General features: G+C 48.8%; 1 protein-coding gene across 2 annotated transcripts; it reads left to right on the top strand.

Moving 5' to 3' along the window:
• The first annotated feature begins 847 nt into the window (after positions 1–847).
• LOC134746597 (FAS-associated factor 2) lies at positions 848–15,234 on the top strand. 2 transcript variants are annotated; one of them, XM_063681022.1, is made up of 7 exons: positions 848–1,143; positions 1,356–1,605; positions 2,046–2,229; positions 3,649–3,918; positions 4,234–4,408; positions 5,079–5,216; positions 12,232–15,234. In XM_063681022.1, exons 1-7 carry the CDS (start codon positions 1,009–1,011, stop codon positions 12,388–12,390), a joined length of 1,311 nt encoding a protein of 436 aa, XP_063537092.1. In that variant the 5' UTR covers positions 848–1,008; the 3' UTR covers positions 12,391–15,234. The 2 variants fall into 2 exon arrangements, with proteins under 2 accessions (XP_063537092.1, XP_063537090.1); XM_063681020.1 differs by lacking the exon at positions 5,079–5,216.
• Positions 15,235–15,493: the final 259 nt, after the last annotated feature.

Genomic DNA, 15,493 nt, shown 5'->3' with positions numbered 1-15,493 from the left:
CATACTATCTTTGTCTTACACTAGTACTAGCACCCAAAAGAAAAGGATGAGTATAGTTTATTTTATTCTTATTTACTGCCAACTACAACAACAACAACATATTGTGCCTAAAGGGCCCTCCACACTTATGCGCGAATCGCGGCTTCGCGTCGTGATTCGCGCATGAGTGTGGAGGGCCCTTAAAGTCGCTCCAGACTACGCGACGCGAAGCCGCGAACGCGAGTGTTGAGTCGATTTCGCTGATTAGCAAACTAGACTCCACACTCGTGTTTGCGGCTTCGCACCGCGATTCGGGCACGATTGTGGAGAGCGCTTTAAATAAACTGTTTTTTGACAATTTTAAATATGACGTTGATACATCAAGGCGGTTTGTTTACAAAGGGCCTAGCGGGAAACGCGAAAATCGAAATTTAATTATCTGCCTCTATCGCTGCATGCCTATTTATGCATATGCAAGAGTGATAGAGAGGTTGGATAAAGAAATTAAGATTTTTTTGTTTCGCGGTAGACCCTCAGATTATGATGGATTGTGATAGTGGCGCCCCCTACACAGAGTTTCGCGTAATATTCACTATTGGTGTCAGCGGCATCAAGATCGATGTGTTGCAACACTAGTAGAGGCCTTTAAGCCGCTCCAGACTACGCGGCGCGAAGCCACGAACGCAAGTGTGGAGTCGATTTCGCTGATTAGCGATCTAGACTACACACTCGCGTTCGCGGCTTCGCGCCGCGATTCGCGCACTAGTGTGGAGCGACCTTTACAAGTTGAAACTTTCTCTTTCCATAAACAATCAAGACCTAACAAATGAGATTTAAAAAAACATATTTAGTCTATGTTTGTGACATGTCGTTCACTCAGTGAGGCAATAGAATATAATATAATTATTTTCGTTTTGAATACCTACTGTTTTCATTTATGTTATTGTGTATTAACCAGTGTATTTATGTAAGGATACGAATATTCTACATATTATAGTTTAGAATTTGTATAAACTATAAATTTAAGCTATGGATCTCGAAGACAATGCTCTGGGCCTAACCCAGGAGCAAACTGACAAAATTTTGCAGTTTCAAGACCTCACAGGAATTGAAGACATGTCTATATGTAGAGACGTTCTGCAGAGGCAGCAATGGGACTTAGAGGTAATGTTCATTGCGCTTATTCTTGCTTATATGACACTTTTATGTAGTTACCAATTTCTAATTTATCATTTTTTCTGGGTCACATCACAGCTGACTACATTTTGCTGATAGTAAAAAGTTGTCGTCTAACTATTTATGTTAAATGAAGCAGAAAGACCTTGTAGTGTGATAAATGCAGTTTGATATTTTTTTAACAGAATTTCCTCTTTCAGGTGGCTATTCAAGAACAGTTGAACATTCGAGAAGGACGCCCGTCGGTGTTCGCGATAGAGGCGCGAGCGCCGCCCGTAGTGCATGATTACATAGCACAGCAAGTGTTCACAGACGAGCCTCCAGAAGGCCCAGGGGGTGTCCGGGGCCTGGTCCGATATGTTGTCAACCTAGTTGTATCAATGTGTTATAGTACAATAACATCAGTATTAAATCTGTTGTTAAGTTTCGTCCGCAATGATGATCGGAGATGTAAGTATCGTTATTGGCTACTTATGTACTATAACTATTCTTTGTAGGTATATTTTGTAGCAGTATAGAGTGGTATTAAGTTAGCATAGTGCTTACTGACACCAATCATATCTTTGGTATGGAGTTACATTGTATGGAAATGCTGTATATTTTAATACAATAGGGCTGCCCTACTGAATACAGAACTGACTTTTTTTAAAACACTAACCCCTTATTCATAAAAATTTTCAGACCACAATTAGTTAATTTATGTTTTATCCCTTTCTTACAAATACATAAGTTTTAACATGACAAATAAAAGACAAATGATTAATAGTTAATTGAGTCTTGTAGTGCATATATGAATTATGCCATGATAAGTTAATAATTTCATGACAAATTTACTTTTACAGTTCAAAAAACAGATATAAAATCATGTACATACTTTTCTTTGTTTCTAGTGGTCACAGACCCCCTCGGTGATGTGGTAGGCTTCATCAACAGCTACACATCCAAATACAACCAGCATCCGGTGTTCTACCAGGGCACATATGCGCAGGCGCTCAATGATGCCAAGAAAGAGCTTCTTTTCCTAATAGTTTATCTGCATTCTGATGCGGCTGCAGAAACACAAAACTTCTGCAGGTAGGCTTAAGAAATACTTGATGTGCCCTAACAGGGTTCATGTGTGAACTTACCCTAATGTAATATCTGTTTTGTACCACATGATTAATATGCAATATATTAGGAATTAGAATTAGAATAGCGAAAGCTCTAATAAATCTATACATATAATAAAGCTGAAGAGGGTCGAAAGTCTGTACATGGAAGATATTCGAAAAAAAATTAGCTGGGGATACTTAGAATCACGTGAAAACGGCTGAACGGATTTTGATGCAAACTTTACTAATCTGTCGAGAAAATCTCTGGCCAGGTTATATGCTATCATAATTCAACCCCTAAAAGGGGGGGTAGTCACTATACTCGATGTAGTCAAAGGTGCAGGTCCTAAAATACGGCGTTGCGTGAACCAAAGATTTCACCAAGCCAAGATTTGTGATGTAAATATGTAGAGGGGGGGGGGGGGGTTCAACTTTATCTTGATATCTATATCATTTAAGCTACTAGGCCAAGTTTGGTATCGTTTTCGAATAAATCAGGGATGCCAAATTCATTTATGATATCAAAATGATATCATTCCCAAGTATAAACCCAAAAAATATGAAAAAGATACTTTTTTTGACTTCCCCTTCACGCTTAAACCACTGAATCAATTTAATTTTGAATAAGGGCGAAAGTTGGAATGTAGTTTTATTTAGCGGTACCTAATTGTAAAATATTTTATCTGGACTACAATCCTCTAGCGTCTGTCAACTTTACTTTAAGTTCCGCCTCCAGGGGAGAGTGAGAGAAATTAGGCGTGAATTAGCAGCTTACTGACACAGACCGAAAACCACGCGGGCGGAGCTGCAGGAACAGCTAGTAATAAATAAGCTAATTCTTTATTTGGGTCAAACAACAGTTTATTGTATTGTGACATCTTTTCTAGGTCACCCTTCTAAATGATAAATTTATAAGGAAAAAACTCGATACCATACATTTATGAGGTAATAATTTAATCAACTCTGCAGCTGTAATAAGCCCAATAACATTATAATCAAATGTCATTCATAAATGACTTCTCACGCTTCTCATTAATTATTGATATGCCAGCAGACAGATATTCACATTCTGGTTTGTTATCTACTTTAGGCTATTTGACTGTATTTAAAATAAATTATTTTACACCATGCATGAAATAAAGCACCAGAAGATTAATAGAGAAACGTAGACAGCAGTTATTTTTAGACAGAATTTCTATTTTAAAGCCCGTATAAAACTATAAAGAGTATCATATATTATGGAAATATGTATCTTGAACCCAAATAAAACTGTATATTGCCACGTTTTTCATGCATTTATTCTAAATTAAACTCCCCGGAAGGTAATGTATTAAGAAAGCAATTAAAAAGTTTATTGCTTCATTCCCCCAATTATTATTCTCAAAGCTGTTTCCTCTTACAGAACTACCGTATCAGACCCAGATGTGATATCCTACATAAACACGCACGCACTCTTCTGGGGGTGCTCAATCGACACGGCCGAAGGCTGGCGGGTGGCGCAATCGGTCGGCGGGCGGCGCTACCCGCTTCTGTGCGTGGTGTGCGTGCGGGACCATCGCATGACCGTGGTGGCGCGGAGTGAGGGAGCCTGTAGCCCGCAGCAGCTGCTGCAGCGGCTGCAGCGTGTCGTGGCTGATAATGAGCTGCATCTCGTCGCTGCGAGGGCTGACAGGTCAGTTGCTGCGTGTGGTGCGCTCATCGTTATATATCTTCCTAAGTTCCAGAATCGTTAGTTTCGATTTGAATTTGGAACAAAGTTAAAATTAAGTTTTGGAATAAAGTCTTCATAATTACCTCTGGGGCTCAGGAGGAGTGTGTCACGACTCCCTATCATAAGTTACGCGTCCTATTGCATCACACAAGTGTGTTTATGCTTTAGAAGGGTCTTGAGCCCCTTAGGCCCCCAACCCCTGCCAATCCGCCCCTGCCACCCTCCAACATAGCTTCATGATATATTCTAAACTAAATGTAATTTTTTCATTATCAGGGTTGAACGCGAAGTGACGCAGCGTCTACGAGCGTCACAAGACGAGGCCTATGCGGAGTCGCTAGCCGCCGACCAGGAGAAGGAGCGGCGGCGCGAGGCCGAGCGCTCGGCGCGAGTCCAACGCGAGGCCGAAGAAAACAGGCTGCGGGAACAGGAGGAGAATAGGAAGCAAGAGGTATGTAATACGTGGACAATACTACTACATATATGATTTTTTTCATACATCGTAGTCTGGAAGGGAATGTTATGGCGAAGTTACGGCGGTAGTATTTTTTACACACTTTTATTTAGCTTCATAGCATATATTTGTGTTTGTATATTTGTTCGATTCAAATCTTGTAACTTACATGTTAACCACTTCCTGATATCTGATTCAGTTTTAATTTGGAGGACCTACTACCGTAGTCCTACACTCGAGTTCGAATCTTGGTTAAAGAGGGGAATGTTTCTAGTTTTCCTTTAATTAATTAATTTACCAAAAATGTATAAATGTCTCGTCAGAAATGTATCATTTGGTGTACCATTTGTGTTTGATTTGATATTTTTAAATCAAATCTATAGTTATTTTTTCTTATTTACTCGTAATGCATGTTAATTATATGATGTAATGTTTTGAAAAGATGTATCCCGCCGAGTTTGTTGCCGGTCCCATATTGGGATACCCTCCTCAAACTGAGGGGGGATTTAAATCTTCTTCATGCAGGCAGAGGTTAGGGTTAGAGCCGGCGTAGCTTTTGACATTCATAAGCGCATTGTTATATGCCTACTTGAATATGAAACTATCCTTATCTTTATTTAATGTATGTGTTTCATTGTTTTATGAAGAATCTGGTATGTAATGTAAGGTTATGGCGACGCGGTCGTTGCTGGCGGCGCGACTCCGGCCGGAGCCAGCGGCGGGCGCGCGCGCCGTGGTGCTGCTCATCCGTCTGCCCAGCGGCGAGCGCCTCACCAGGCGCTTCAGCACAGACACCACCACACAGGTAACCATAGCCATCACCATGCCTACACTACACTACACTACACTACCGGCCGGAGCCGGCGGCGGGCGCGCGCGCCGTGGTGCTGCTCATCCGTCTGCCCAGCGGCGAGCGCCTCACCAGGCGCTTCAGCACAGACACCACCACACAGGTAACCATAGCCATCACCATGCCTACACTACACTACACTACACTACCGGCCGGAGCCGGCGGCGGGCGCGCGCGCCGTGGTGCTGCTCATCCGTCTGCCCAGCGGCGAGCGCCTCACCAGGCGCTTCAGCACAGACACCACCACACAGGTAACCATAGCCATCACCATGCCTACACTACACTACACTACCGGCCGGAGCCGGCGGCGGGCGCGCGCGCCGTGGTGCTGCTCATCCGTCTGCCCAGCGGCGAGCGCCTCACCAGGCGCTTCAGCACAGACACCACCACACAGGTAACCATAGCCATCACCATGCCTACACTACACTACACTACACTACCGGCCGGAGCCGGCGGCGGGCGCGCGCGCCGTGGTGCTGCTCATCCGTCTGCCCAGCGGCGAGCGCCTCACCAGGCGCTTCAGCACAGACACCACCACACAGGTAACCATAGCCATCACCATGCCTACACTACACTACACTACACTACCGGCCGGAGCCGGCGGCGGGCGCGCGCGCCGTGGTGCTGCTCATCCGTCTGCCCAGCGGCGAGCGCCTCACCAGGCGCTTCAGCACAGACACCACCACACAGGTAACCATAGCCATCACCATGCCTACACTACACTACACTACACTACCGGCCGGAGCCGGCGGCGGGCGCGCGCGCCGTGGTGCTGCTCATCCGTCTGCCCAGCGGCGAGCGCCTCACCAGGCGCTTCAGCACAGACACCACCACACAGGTAACCATAGCCATCACCATGCCTACACTACACTACACTACCGGCCGGAGCCGGCGGCGGGCGCGCGCGCCGTGGTGCTGCTCATCCGTCTGCCCAGCGGCGAGCGCCTCACCAGGCGCTTCAGCACAGACACCATCACACAGGTAACCATAGCCATCACCATGCCTACACTACACTACACTACCGGCCGGAGCCGGCGGCGGGCGCGCGCGCCGTGGTGCTGCTCATCCGTCTGCCCAGCGGCGAGCGCCTCACCAGGCGCTTCAGCACAGACACCACCACACAGGTAACCATAGCCATCACCATGCCTACACTACACTACACTACCGGCCGGAGCCGGCGGCGGGCGCGCGCGCCGTGGTGCTGCTCATCCGTCTGCCCAGCGGCGAGCGCCTCACCAGGCGCTTCAGCACAGACACCACCACACAGGTAACCATAGCCATCACCATGCCTACACTACACTACACTACACTACCGGCCGGAGCCGGCGGCGGGCGCGCGCGCCGTGGTGCTGCTCATCCGTCTGCCCAGCGGCGAGCGCCTCACCAGGCGCTTCAGCACAGACACCACCACACAGGTAACCATAGCCATCACCATGCCTACACTACACTACACTACACTACACTACCGGCCAGAGCCGGCGGCGGGCGCGCGCGCCGTGGTGCTGCTCATCCGTCTGCCCAGCGGCGAGCGCCTCACCAGGCGCTTCAGCACAGACACCACCACACAGGTAACCATAGCCATCACCATGCCTACACTACACTACACTACACTACCGGCCGGAGCCGGCGGCGGGCGCGCGCGCCGTGGTGCTGCTCATCCGTCTGCCCAGCGGCGAGCGCCTCACCAGGCGCTTCAGCACAGACACCACCACACAGGTAACCATAGCCATCACCATGCCTACACTACACTACACTACACTACCGGCCGGAGCCGGCGGCGGGCGCGCGCGCCGTGGTGCTGCTCATCCGTCTGCCCAGCGGCGAGCGCCTCACCAGGCGCTTCAGCACAGACACCACCACACAGGTAACCATAGCCATCACCATGCCTACACTACACTACACTACACTACCGGCCGGAGCCGGCGGCGGGCGCGCGCGCCGTGGTGCTGCTCATCCGTCTGCCCAGCGGCGAGCGCCTCACCAGGCGCTTCAGCACAGACACCACCACACAGGTAACCATAGCCATCACCATGCCTACACTACACTACACTACACTACACTACCGGCCGGAGCCGGCGGCGGGCGCGCGCGCCGTGGTACTGCTCATCCGTCTGCCCAGCGGCGAGCGCCTCACCAGGCGCTTCAGCACAGACACCACCACACAGGTAACCATAGCCATCACCATGCCTACACTACACTACACTACACTACCGGCCGGAGCCGGCGGCGGGCGCGCGCGCCGTGGTGCTGCTCATCCGTCTGCCCAGCGGCGAGCGCCTCACCAGGCGCTTCAGCACAGACACCACCACACAGGTAACCATAGCCATCACCATGCCTACACTACACTACACTACCGGCCGGAGCCGGCGGCGGGCGCGCGCGCCGTGGTGCTGCTCATCCGTCTGCCCAGCGGCGAGCGCCTCACCAGGCGCTTCAGCACAGACACCATCACACAGGTAACCATAGCCATCACCATGCCTACACTACACTACACTACCGGCCGGAGCCGGCGGCGGGCGCGCGCGCCGTGGTGCTGCTCATCCGTCTGCCCAGCGGCGAGCGCCTCACCAGGCGCTTCAGCACAGACACCACCACACAGGTAACCATAGCCATCACCATGCCTACACTACACTACACTACCGGCCGGAGCCGGCGGCGGGCGCGCGCGCCGTGGTGCTGCTCATCCGTCTGCCCAGCGGCGAGCGCCTCACCAGGCGCTTCAGCACAGACACCATCACACAGGTAACCATAGCCATCACCATGCCTACACTACACTACACTACCGGCCGGAGCCGGCGGCGGGCGCGCGCGCCGTGGTGCTGCTCATCCGTCTGCCCAGCGGCGAGCGCCTCACCAGGCGCTTCAGCACAGACACCACCACACAGGTAACCATAGCCATCACCATGCCTACACTACACTACACTACACTACACTACCGGCCAGAGCCGGCGGCGGGCGCGCGCGCCGTGGTGCTGCTCATCCGTCTGCCCAGCGGCGAGCGCCTCACCAGGCGCTTCAGCACAGACACCACCACACAGGTAACCATAGCCATCACCATGCCTACACTACACTACACTACACTACCGGCCGGAGCCGGCGGCGGGCGCGCGCGCCGTGGTGCTGCTCATCCGTCTGCCCAGCGGCGAGCGCCTCACCAGGCGCTTCAGCACAGACACCACCACACAGGTAACCATAGCCATCACCATGCCTACACTACACTACACTACACTACCGGCCGGAGCCGGCGGCGGGCGCGCGCGCCGTGGTGCTGCTCATCCGTCTGCCCAGCGGCGAGCGCCTCACCAGGCGCTTCAGCACAGACACCACCACACAGGTAACCATAGCCATCACCATGCCTACACTACACTACACTACACTACCGGCCGGAGCCGGCGGCGGGCGCGCGCGCCGTGGTGCTGCTCATCCGTCTGCCCAGCGGCGAGCGCCTCACCAGGCGCTTCAGCACAGACACCACCACACAGGTAACCATAGCCATCACCATGCCTACACTACACTACACTACACTACACTACCGGCCGGAGCCGGCGGCGGGCGCGCGCGCCGTGGTACTGCTCATCCGTCTGCCCAGCGGCGAGCGCCTCACCAGGCGCTTCAGCACAGACACCACCACACAGGTAACCATAGCCATCACCATGCCTACACTACACTACACTACCGGCCGGAGCCGGCGGCGGGCGCGCGCGCCGTGGTGCTGCTCATCCGTCTGCCCAGCGGCGAGCGCCTCACCAGGCGCTTCAGCACAGACACCACCACACAGGTAACCATAGCCATCACCATGCCTACACTACACTACACTACCGGCCGGAGCCGGCGGCGGGCGCGCGCGCCGTGGTGCTGCTCATCCGTCTGCCCAGCGGCGAGCGTCTCACCAGGCGCTTCAGCACAGACACCACCACACAGGTAACCATAGCCATCACCATGCCTACACTACACTACACTACACTACCGGCCGGAGCCGGCGGCGGGCGCGCGCGCCGTGGTGCTGCTCATCCGTCTGCCCAGCGGCGAGCGCCTCACCAGGCGCTTCAGCACAGACACCACCACACAGGTAACCATAGCCATCACCATGCCTACACTACACTACACTACACTACCGGCCGGAGCCGGCGGCGGGCGCGCGCGCCGTGGTGCTGCTCATCCGTCTGCCCAGCGGCGAGCGCCTCACCAGGCGCTTCAGCACAGACACCACCACACAGGTAACCATAGCCATCACCATGCCTACACTACACTACACTACACTACACTACCGGCCGGAGCCGGCGGCGGGCGCGCGCGCCGTGGTACTGCTCATCCGTCTGCCCAGCGGCGAGCGCCTCACCAGGCGCTTCAGCACAGACACCACCACACAGGTAACCATAGCCATCACCATGCCTACACTACACTACACTACCGGCCGGAGCCGGCGGCGGGCGCGCGCGCCGTGGTGCTGCTCATCCGTCTGCCCAGCGGCGAGCGCCTCACCAGGCGCTTCAGCACAGACACCACCACACAGGTAACCATAGCCATCACCATGCCTACACTACACTACACTACACTACCGGCCGGAGCCGGCGGCGGGCGCGCGCGCCGTGGTGCTGCTCATCCGTCTGCCCAGCGGCGAGCGCCTCACCAGGCGCTTCAGCACAGACACCACCACACAGGTAACCATAGCCATCACCATGCCTACACTACACTACACTACACTACCGGCCGGAGCCGGCGGCGGGCGCGCGCGCCGTGGTGCTGCTCATCCGTCTGCCCAGCGGCGAGCGCCTCACCAGGCGCTTCAGCACAGACACCACCACACAGGTAACCATAGCCATCACCATGCCTACACTACACTACACTACACTACCGGCCGGAGCCGGCGGCGGGCGCGCGCGCCGTGGTGCTGCTCATCCGTCTGCCCAGCGGCGAGCGCCTCACCAGGCGCTTCAGCACAGACACCACCACACAGGTAACCATAGCCATCACCATGCCTACACTACACTACACTACACTACCGGCCGGAGCCGGCGGCGGGCGCGCGCGCCGTGGTGCTGCTCATCCGTCTGCCCAGTGGCGAGCGCCTCACCAGGCGCTTCAGCACAGACACCACCACACAGGTAACCATAGCCATCACCATGCCTACACTACACTACACTACCGGCCGGAGCCGGCGGCGGGCGCGCGCGCCGTGGTGCTGCTCATCCGTCTGCCCAGCGGCGAGCGCCTCACCAGGCGCTTCAGCACAGACACCACCACACAGGTAACCATAGCCATCACCATGCCTACACTACACTACACTACACTACCGGCCGGAGCCGGCGGCGGGCGCGCGCGCCGTGGTGCTGCTCATCCGTCTGCCCAGCGGCGAGCGCCTCACCAGGCGCTTCAGCACAGACACCACCACACAGGTAACCATAGCCATCACCATGCCTACACTACACTACACTACACTACCGGCCGGAGCCGGCGGCGGGCGCGCGCGCCGTGGTGCTGCTCATCCGTCTGCCCAGCGGCGAGCGCCTCACCAGGCGCTTCAGCACAGACACCACCACACAGGTAACCATAGCCATCACCATGCCTACACTACACTACACTACACTACCGGCCGGAGCCGGCGGCGGGCGCGCGCGCCGTGGTGCTGCTCATCCGTCTGCCCAGCGGCGAGCGCCTCACCAGGCGCTTCAGCACAGACACCACCACACAGGTAACCATAGCCATCACCATGCCTACACTACACTACACTACACTACCGGCCGGAGCCGGCGGCGGGCGCGCGCGCCGTGGTGCTGCTCATCCGTCTGCCCAGCGGCGAGCGCCTCACCAGGCGCTTCAGCACAGACACCACCACACAGGTAACCATAGCCATCACCATGCCTACACTACACTACACTACACTACCGGCCGGAGCCGGCGGCGGGCGCGCGCGCCGTGGTGCTGCTCATCCGTCTGCCCAGCGGCGAGCGCCTCACCAGGCGCTTCAGCACAGACACCACCACACAGGTAACCATAGCCATCACCATGCCTACACTACACTACACTACACTCAGCACCAGAAATAAATGAAATAAATGTATAAATGTGTAAAATATTTAATTAAAATTTAATAATGTAAGCAGAGGTTGCATCCCCATATCCCTTAGCCCATATAATCTTAAAAATATAAGATTGGAGCTAGGAATGTTGTAATTCTTGTTCTTTATAAAAAATAAACAGTTAAATTTTTTTTTTTTTTTTTTTTTATATTTGAGCGGGCGATATTCTGGCATTGAAAAGGTTACGATTGGCGACGAGGGAACAAGAAAAGTAGCGTTGTTCCATCATGTATCATGTATGAATATCAATCTTATAAGTTGGGAGGGGTCGGTCGGTCGAGGCCTTTTACAGATGACGCCGGTATAGGTTTCCCTGTCGATAGACTTTGGTGCCTCATTTTCTTACTTTATCCATAAAGATAGAGACATGTCTACAAACACATGTTAAAACCTTCCACTTCTTAAAACTTGTATGATGAAAATCTTAGATAAATATATCCAAATTGTTAACTTTTGTCCAAAAAAAATTCCAGTTTTTCTTCCGAATGTTAGCCCTGTTAACATTCATATTTCTCTAGCTGCGTCTAAAAACCAAAGTTAGAGACGCAGGCAGAAAAATAAGAAAATGGAGGTGGACATGTCACATGTCAAGATCAAAAATAGACAAATGGACACAAAATATTTAACCAACTGCTGCCCTACATACAGCAAGAGAGGTCAGCGACACCCGAAAATTAGATGGGAGGTCGATTTCCCATCAAAGTGGATAAGAGCCGCTCGAAACAGAGATGACTGGAAAGCTTTAGAGGAGGCTTTTGACGGAAACCCCGACAACCTGACAAGTGGAAATTAAAAACCAATTATAAGGAAACAAAACAAAACTTTAAATGAGTCAGTGATTAAAGGCTAATTGTATTGTATTGTAACATTTTTAATTTTACTTGTTTCAGGACTTATACGACTTTGTATTCAGCCACCCTCAGTCTCCAGAAGAGTTTGAGATTACGACGAACTTCCCAAAGCGCACCATACCCAAGGGCCTCTCCAACCTCGTGGAGGTCGGCCTCAAAGACAGGGATGTCTTGTTCGTCACCGACATGAACGCTTAACCAGTGAGTTGTGATCTTAGAACTGAGCAATGTAGTGAGAGTATTCATGTAAAACTTTAATTAATGTTTGTGAATGTGTATTTAAATCCTTGGAGTCTTGATACTTTGACGTTTATTCCATCCAAATTGAGTTGAACAGAATAACCATTTAAATATTTTCAATTTTGAGGGCTTAAATGGTTTTGGTACATATTTGGTTAACTGCATGACACTGGCGTTTATTGCCCTTCGTATTGCATCAATATCAGTTAGGGTGGTAAGCAAGTTGAACCGTTCAATACGTTGTCACATTAAGTGCAAAATAACTTCTCGAATCCACTCAATATACCGTGCTGAATATCACGGACAGATAACGCGAATACAGCAATGTACCTATATGCAGTTTGGAATTGGAACACACCGTGCGATATCAAGGGCATATAAGCAAACGTGCTTGCACTATTGAAATTGTTAAAAAAAAATGACCAAAAGATATGAGTTTACTTTGCTATCCACAAAATTGGCGCAGTTTCTCTATCGAATGTGTATATCATTGTTATGAATCGGTTCATAATAATAATAACTAATTTAGTAACTGTAAAACTTACAATACGTCAGCTTAGCCAGCGGTACCTAAGTTGTTTTCTCATGAAGTCTAAGGTGCCCCTGTACTTTGTAAACAAGGCACATTTGGAGTTCTTTAGTGAATCCGAAAGAGGTAAACAAAATTCGCCATGTATCAACGACAATACATTTTCCCAGAAAGGCATCGACAAATCATTCGTGATCTCGCGGAGTTGAACTTTTTATTAATCCGTAATGTTAACACGAATACTGGCTTTATATTAATTGGTAAAAGCACAGGGAAGAATAGCTTTGCGATCCTAGGTACTTTTTTGATGAAATTTCCATTTCGGGAGAAAACGGTTTCCACTAACTAAATCACAAATTACTTTAATTTTGATGTCGATCGCTTCACCATAATGTACCTATTCTAGGTTTAAAGGTCTCGCTTAAAAAAAAATTGCTAATTTTGAAAGAAAAAGGAAAACCTATAAACCTAGTCTTTCATTGTGTCAATAACGTACTAAAAAATCATGGAAAATATTTAGAACTGGAAAAACATTTTCTCTTATTGTATGGAGGAGCATGGTATTCTTCCCTCTTATAATCTCCTAATATGATCGAAAAGTTGTAAAAAATCAATGTATTCATTCATATGAATTCAGAATATCGTTAAACTAGGAAATGTGGTAATTGTTCAAAACCAAAATATCGTTTTTGATCACAATTTTAGTCTTTAAAATAATGAATATAGGAATTAGATGTAAAATATTTAAGTAAAGAAACTACGGTCATAATGAATGGTGGAAGCAGCAAATAAAAAGAAATCATAAGTAAATAAAAGACAATTTTTTTTTTTGGATTTCAACACTTCTATGAATGATACTCTTTTTGTAATTTCGTACTTAATAAACGAATGTTAATTCCATTTGTACTCATGTCAATCTCTGGGCACCTAATATTATTAACATTAACCTTCGAAAGTTCAAAATATAGTAGTTATCTCCTAAAATGTTACTATTAGTGAATGCACTTTGAAATGTGATACCTATTGATATATCCGTAAAGGCTGTTTTTAAGAATATTTCCAAAATAAAATTCAACTTTCCTATGGTTGTATAGTGTCAATTGTTATGTTGTTTGTTTATGTTTTGATATACAGCGACCTTGTTTTGTTCAATTTTTATTCCAGCAAGAAAGATGCATAATAAAATGTCAGATGTTAAATTTAAGTCGGCTTTACCGAAAAGATTTATTTTATATCTGTATGTTGATATTATTTATTATGAACCTACTCTAAGTGGTCAATGTAGAAGTAAAATTATGTCAGAAGATAGCACAATAGGGTATTTGACTGTATTGAAAATAAATTATTTTACACCATGCATGAAATAAAGCAATAGAAGATTAATAGAGAAACGTAGACAGCAGTTATTTTTAGACATAATTTATATTTTAAAACAAGTATAAAACTATAAAGACTGGGTAATTTGATTGTGACGTCACATGCTAGTGTTTCATATAAATTCCATAGTAGCAGAATCATTTTGACAGTTCGAAAAAAGAAATTGATTTGACTAGTAGTCAAATACCCTATTGTAAGATGACGATTCTAAATTACCGTTTATAGTTATCCGCGGCTTCCCCCAATGATAATTTTTATTTGTTTTAATGGTACGTTAGGATAGGTGCATCTCATTTCACAAAAAATCATGCTTTCATCTCTATTTCAGCAGCCAGTGCTATTATAGGGACCAGGCTGTTGCTCCTTAAGCTGCCGAAGCTACCCGAAAACTGCTAAAGCTTAGGCATGCCGAGATTACCGTGCCGTGTCTTGCAGATAGTGGGCGTCGGGCCTTTATTAGTAGTGCTGTTTCGATTATATTCAAAACTATTACAAATTAACCATTTATGCACTAATAGAAACTGACTAAACTGATGGATTTACTGAAAGCATATTTTGACCTCGGACCTAGTGAACTTTTCATTTACAGTATCGAAATGTAAAACAACTGACACATATGTGTGATGCGCCTTATTTGAATATTTCATACCAGTGCATTTTCGTTCCAGCTTTTGCTTATATTTATAAAAACATTGTGTATATTTGTCAGAACAGAACTACTTTAAGTATGACCCGTGAGAGTGGTTGGTGTGTGGTGTAACGGACAGTGGCTGGGCCTGCATTTACGAAAACGGACTGTGTAATATATTTTATTGTTTGGTTGTATAATAATTATGTTCCTTCAAAAAATTGAGTTTTATTCTAATTTACACATCCTAAATTCCCGAAGAACTTTACGTAAGTTGGAGGGTTTGCCATCTTGTGGCCTGAATTGGAAACAAACTATACATTGACACTTCACGTCAAAGCAAGTGTTGCCTCTACAGTTCACGTACGGTTTCTTGTGCATTGTTGATTCTGCCATCTTGTGGGCTACATTGGAAGCATAAACTTAACATTTATACTTCAAACCAATAAACGGACGGCTCAGCTATGCTGTGACCCGACAGTTTATGCACGCTCCCTACATCATTTGAGAGGTCTTTCTATCGGACT

Source organism: Cydia strobilella, chromosome 13 (genome assembly GCF_947568885.1).
Source record: "Cydia strobilella chromosome 13, ilCydStro3.1, whole genome shotgun sequence".
In the NCBI taxonomy this organism is placed as follows: domain Eukaryota; kingdom Metazoa; phylum Arthropoda; class Insecta; order Lepidoptera; family Tortricidae; genus Cydia; species Cydia strobilella.
Note: the sequence above shows the minus strand (reverse complement) of the source record. Positions and strands in the feature narration are given on the sequence as shown.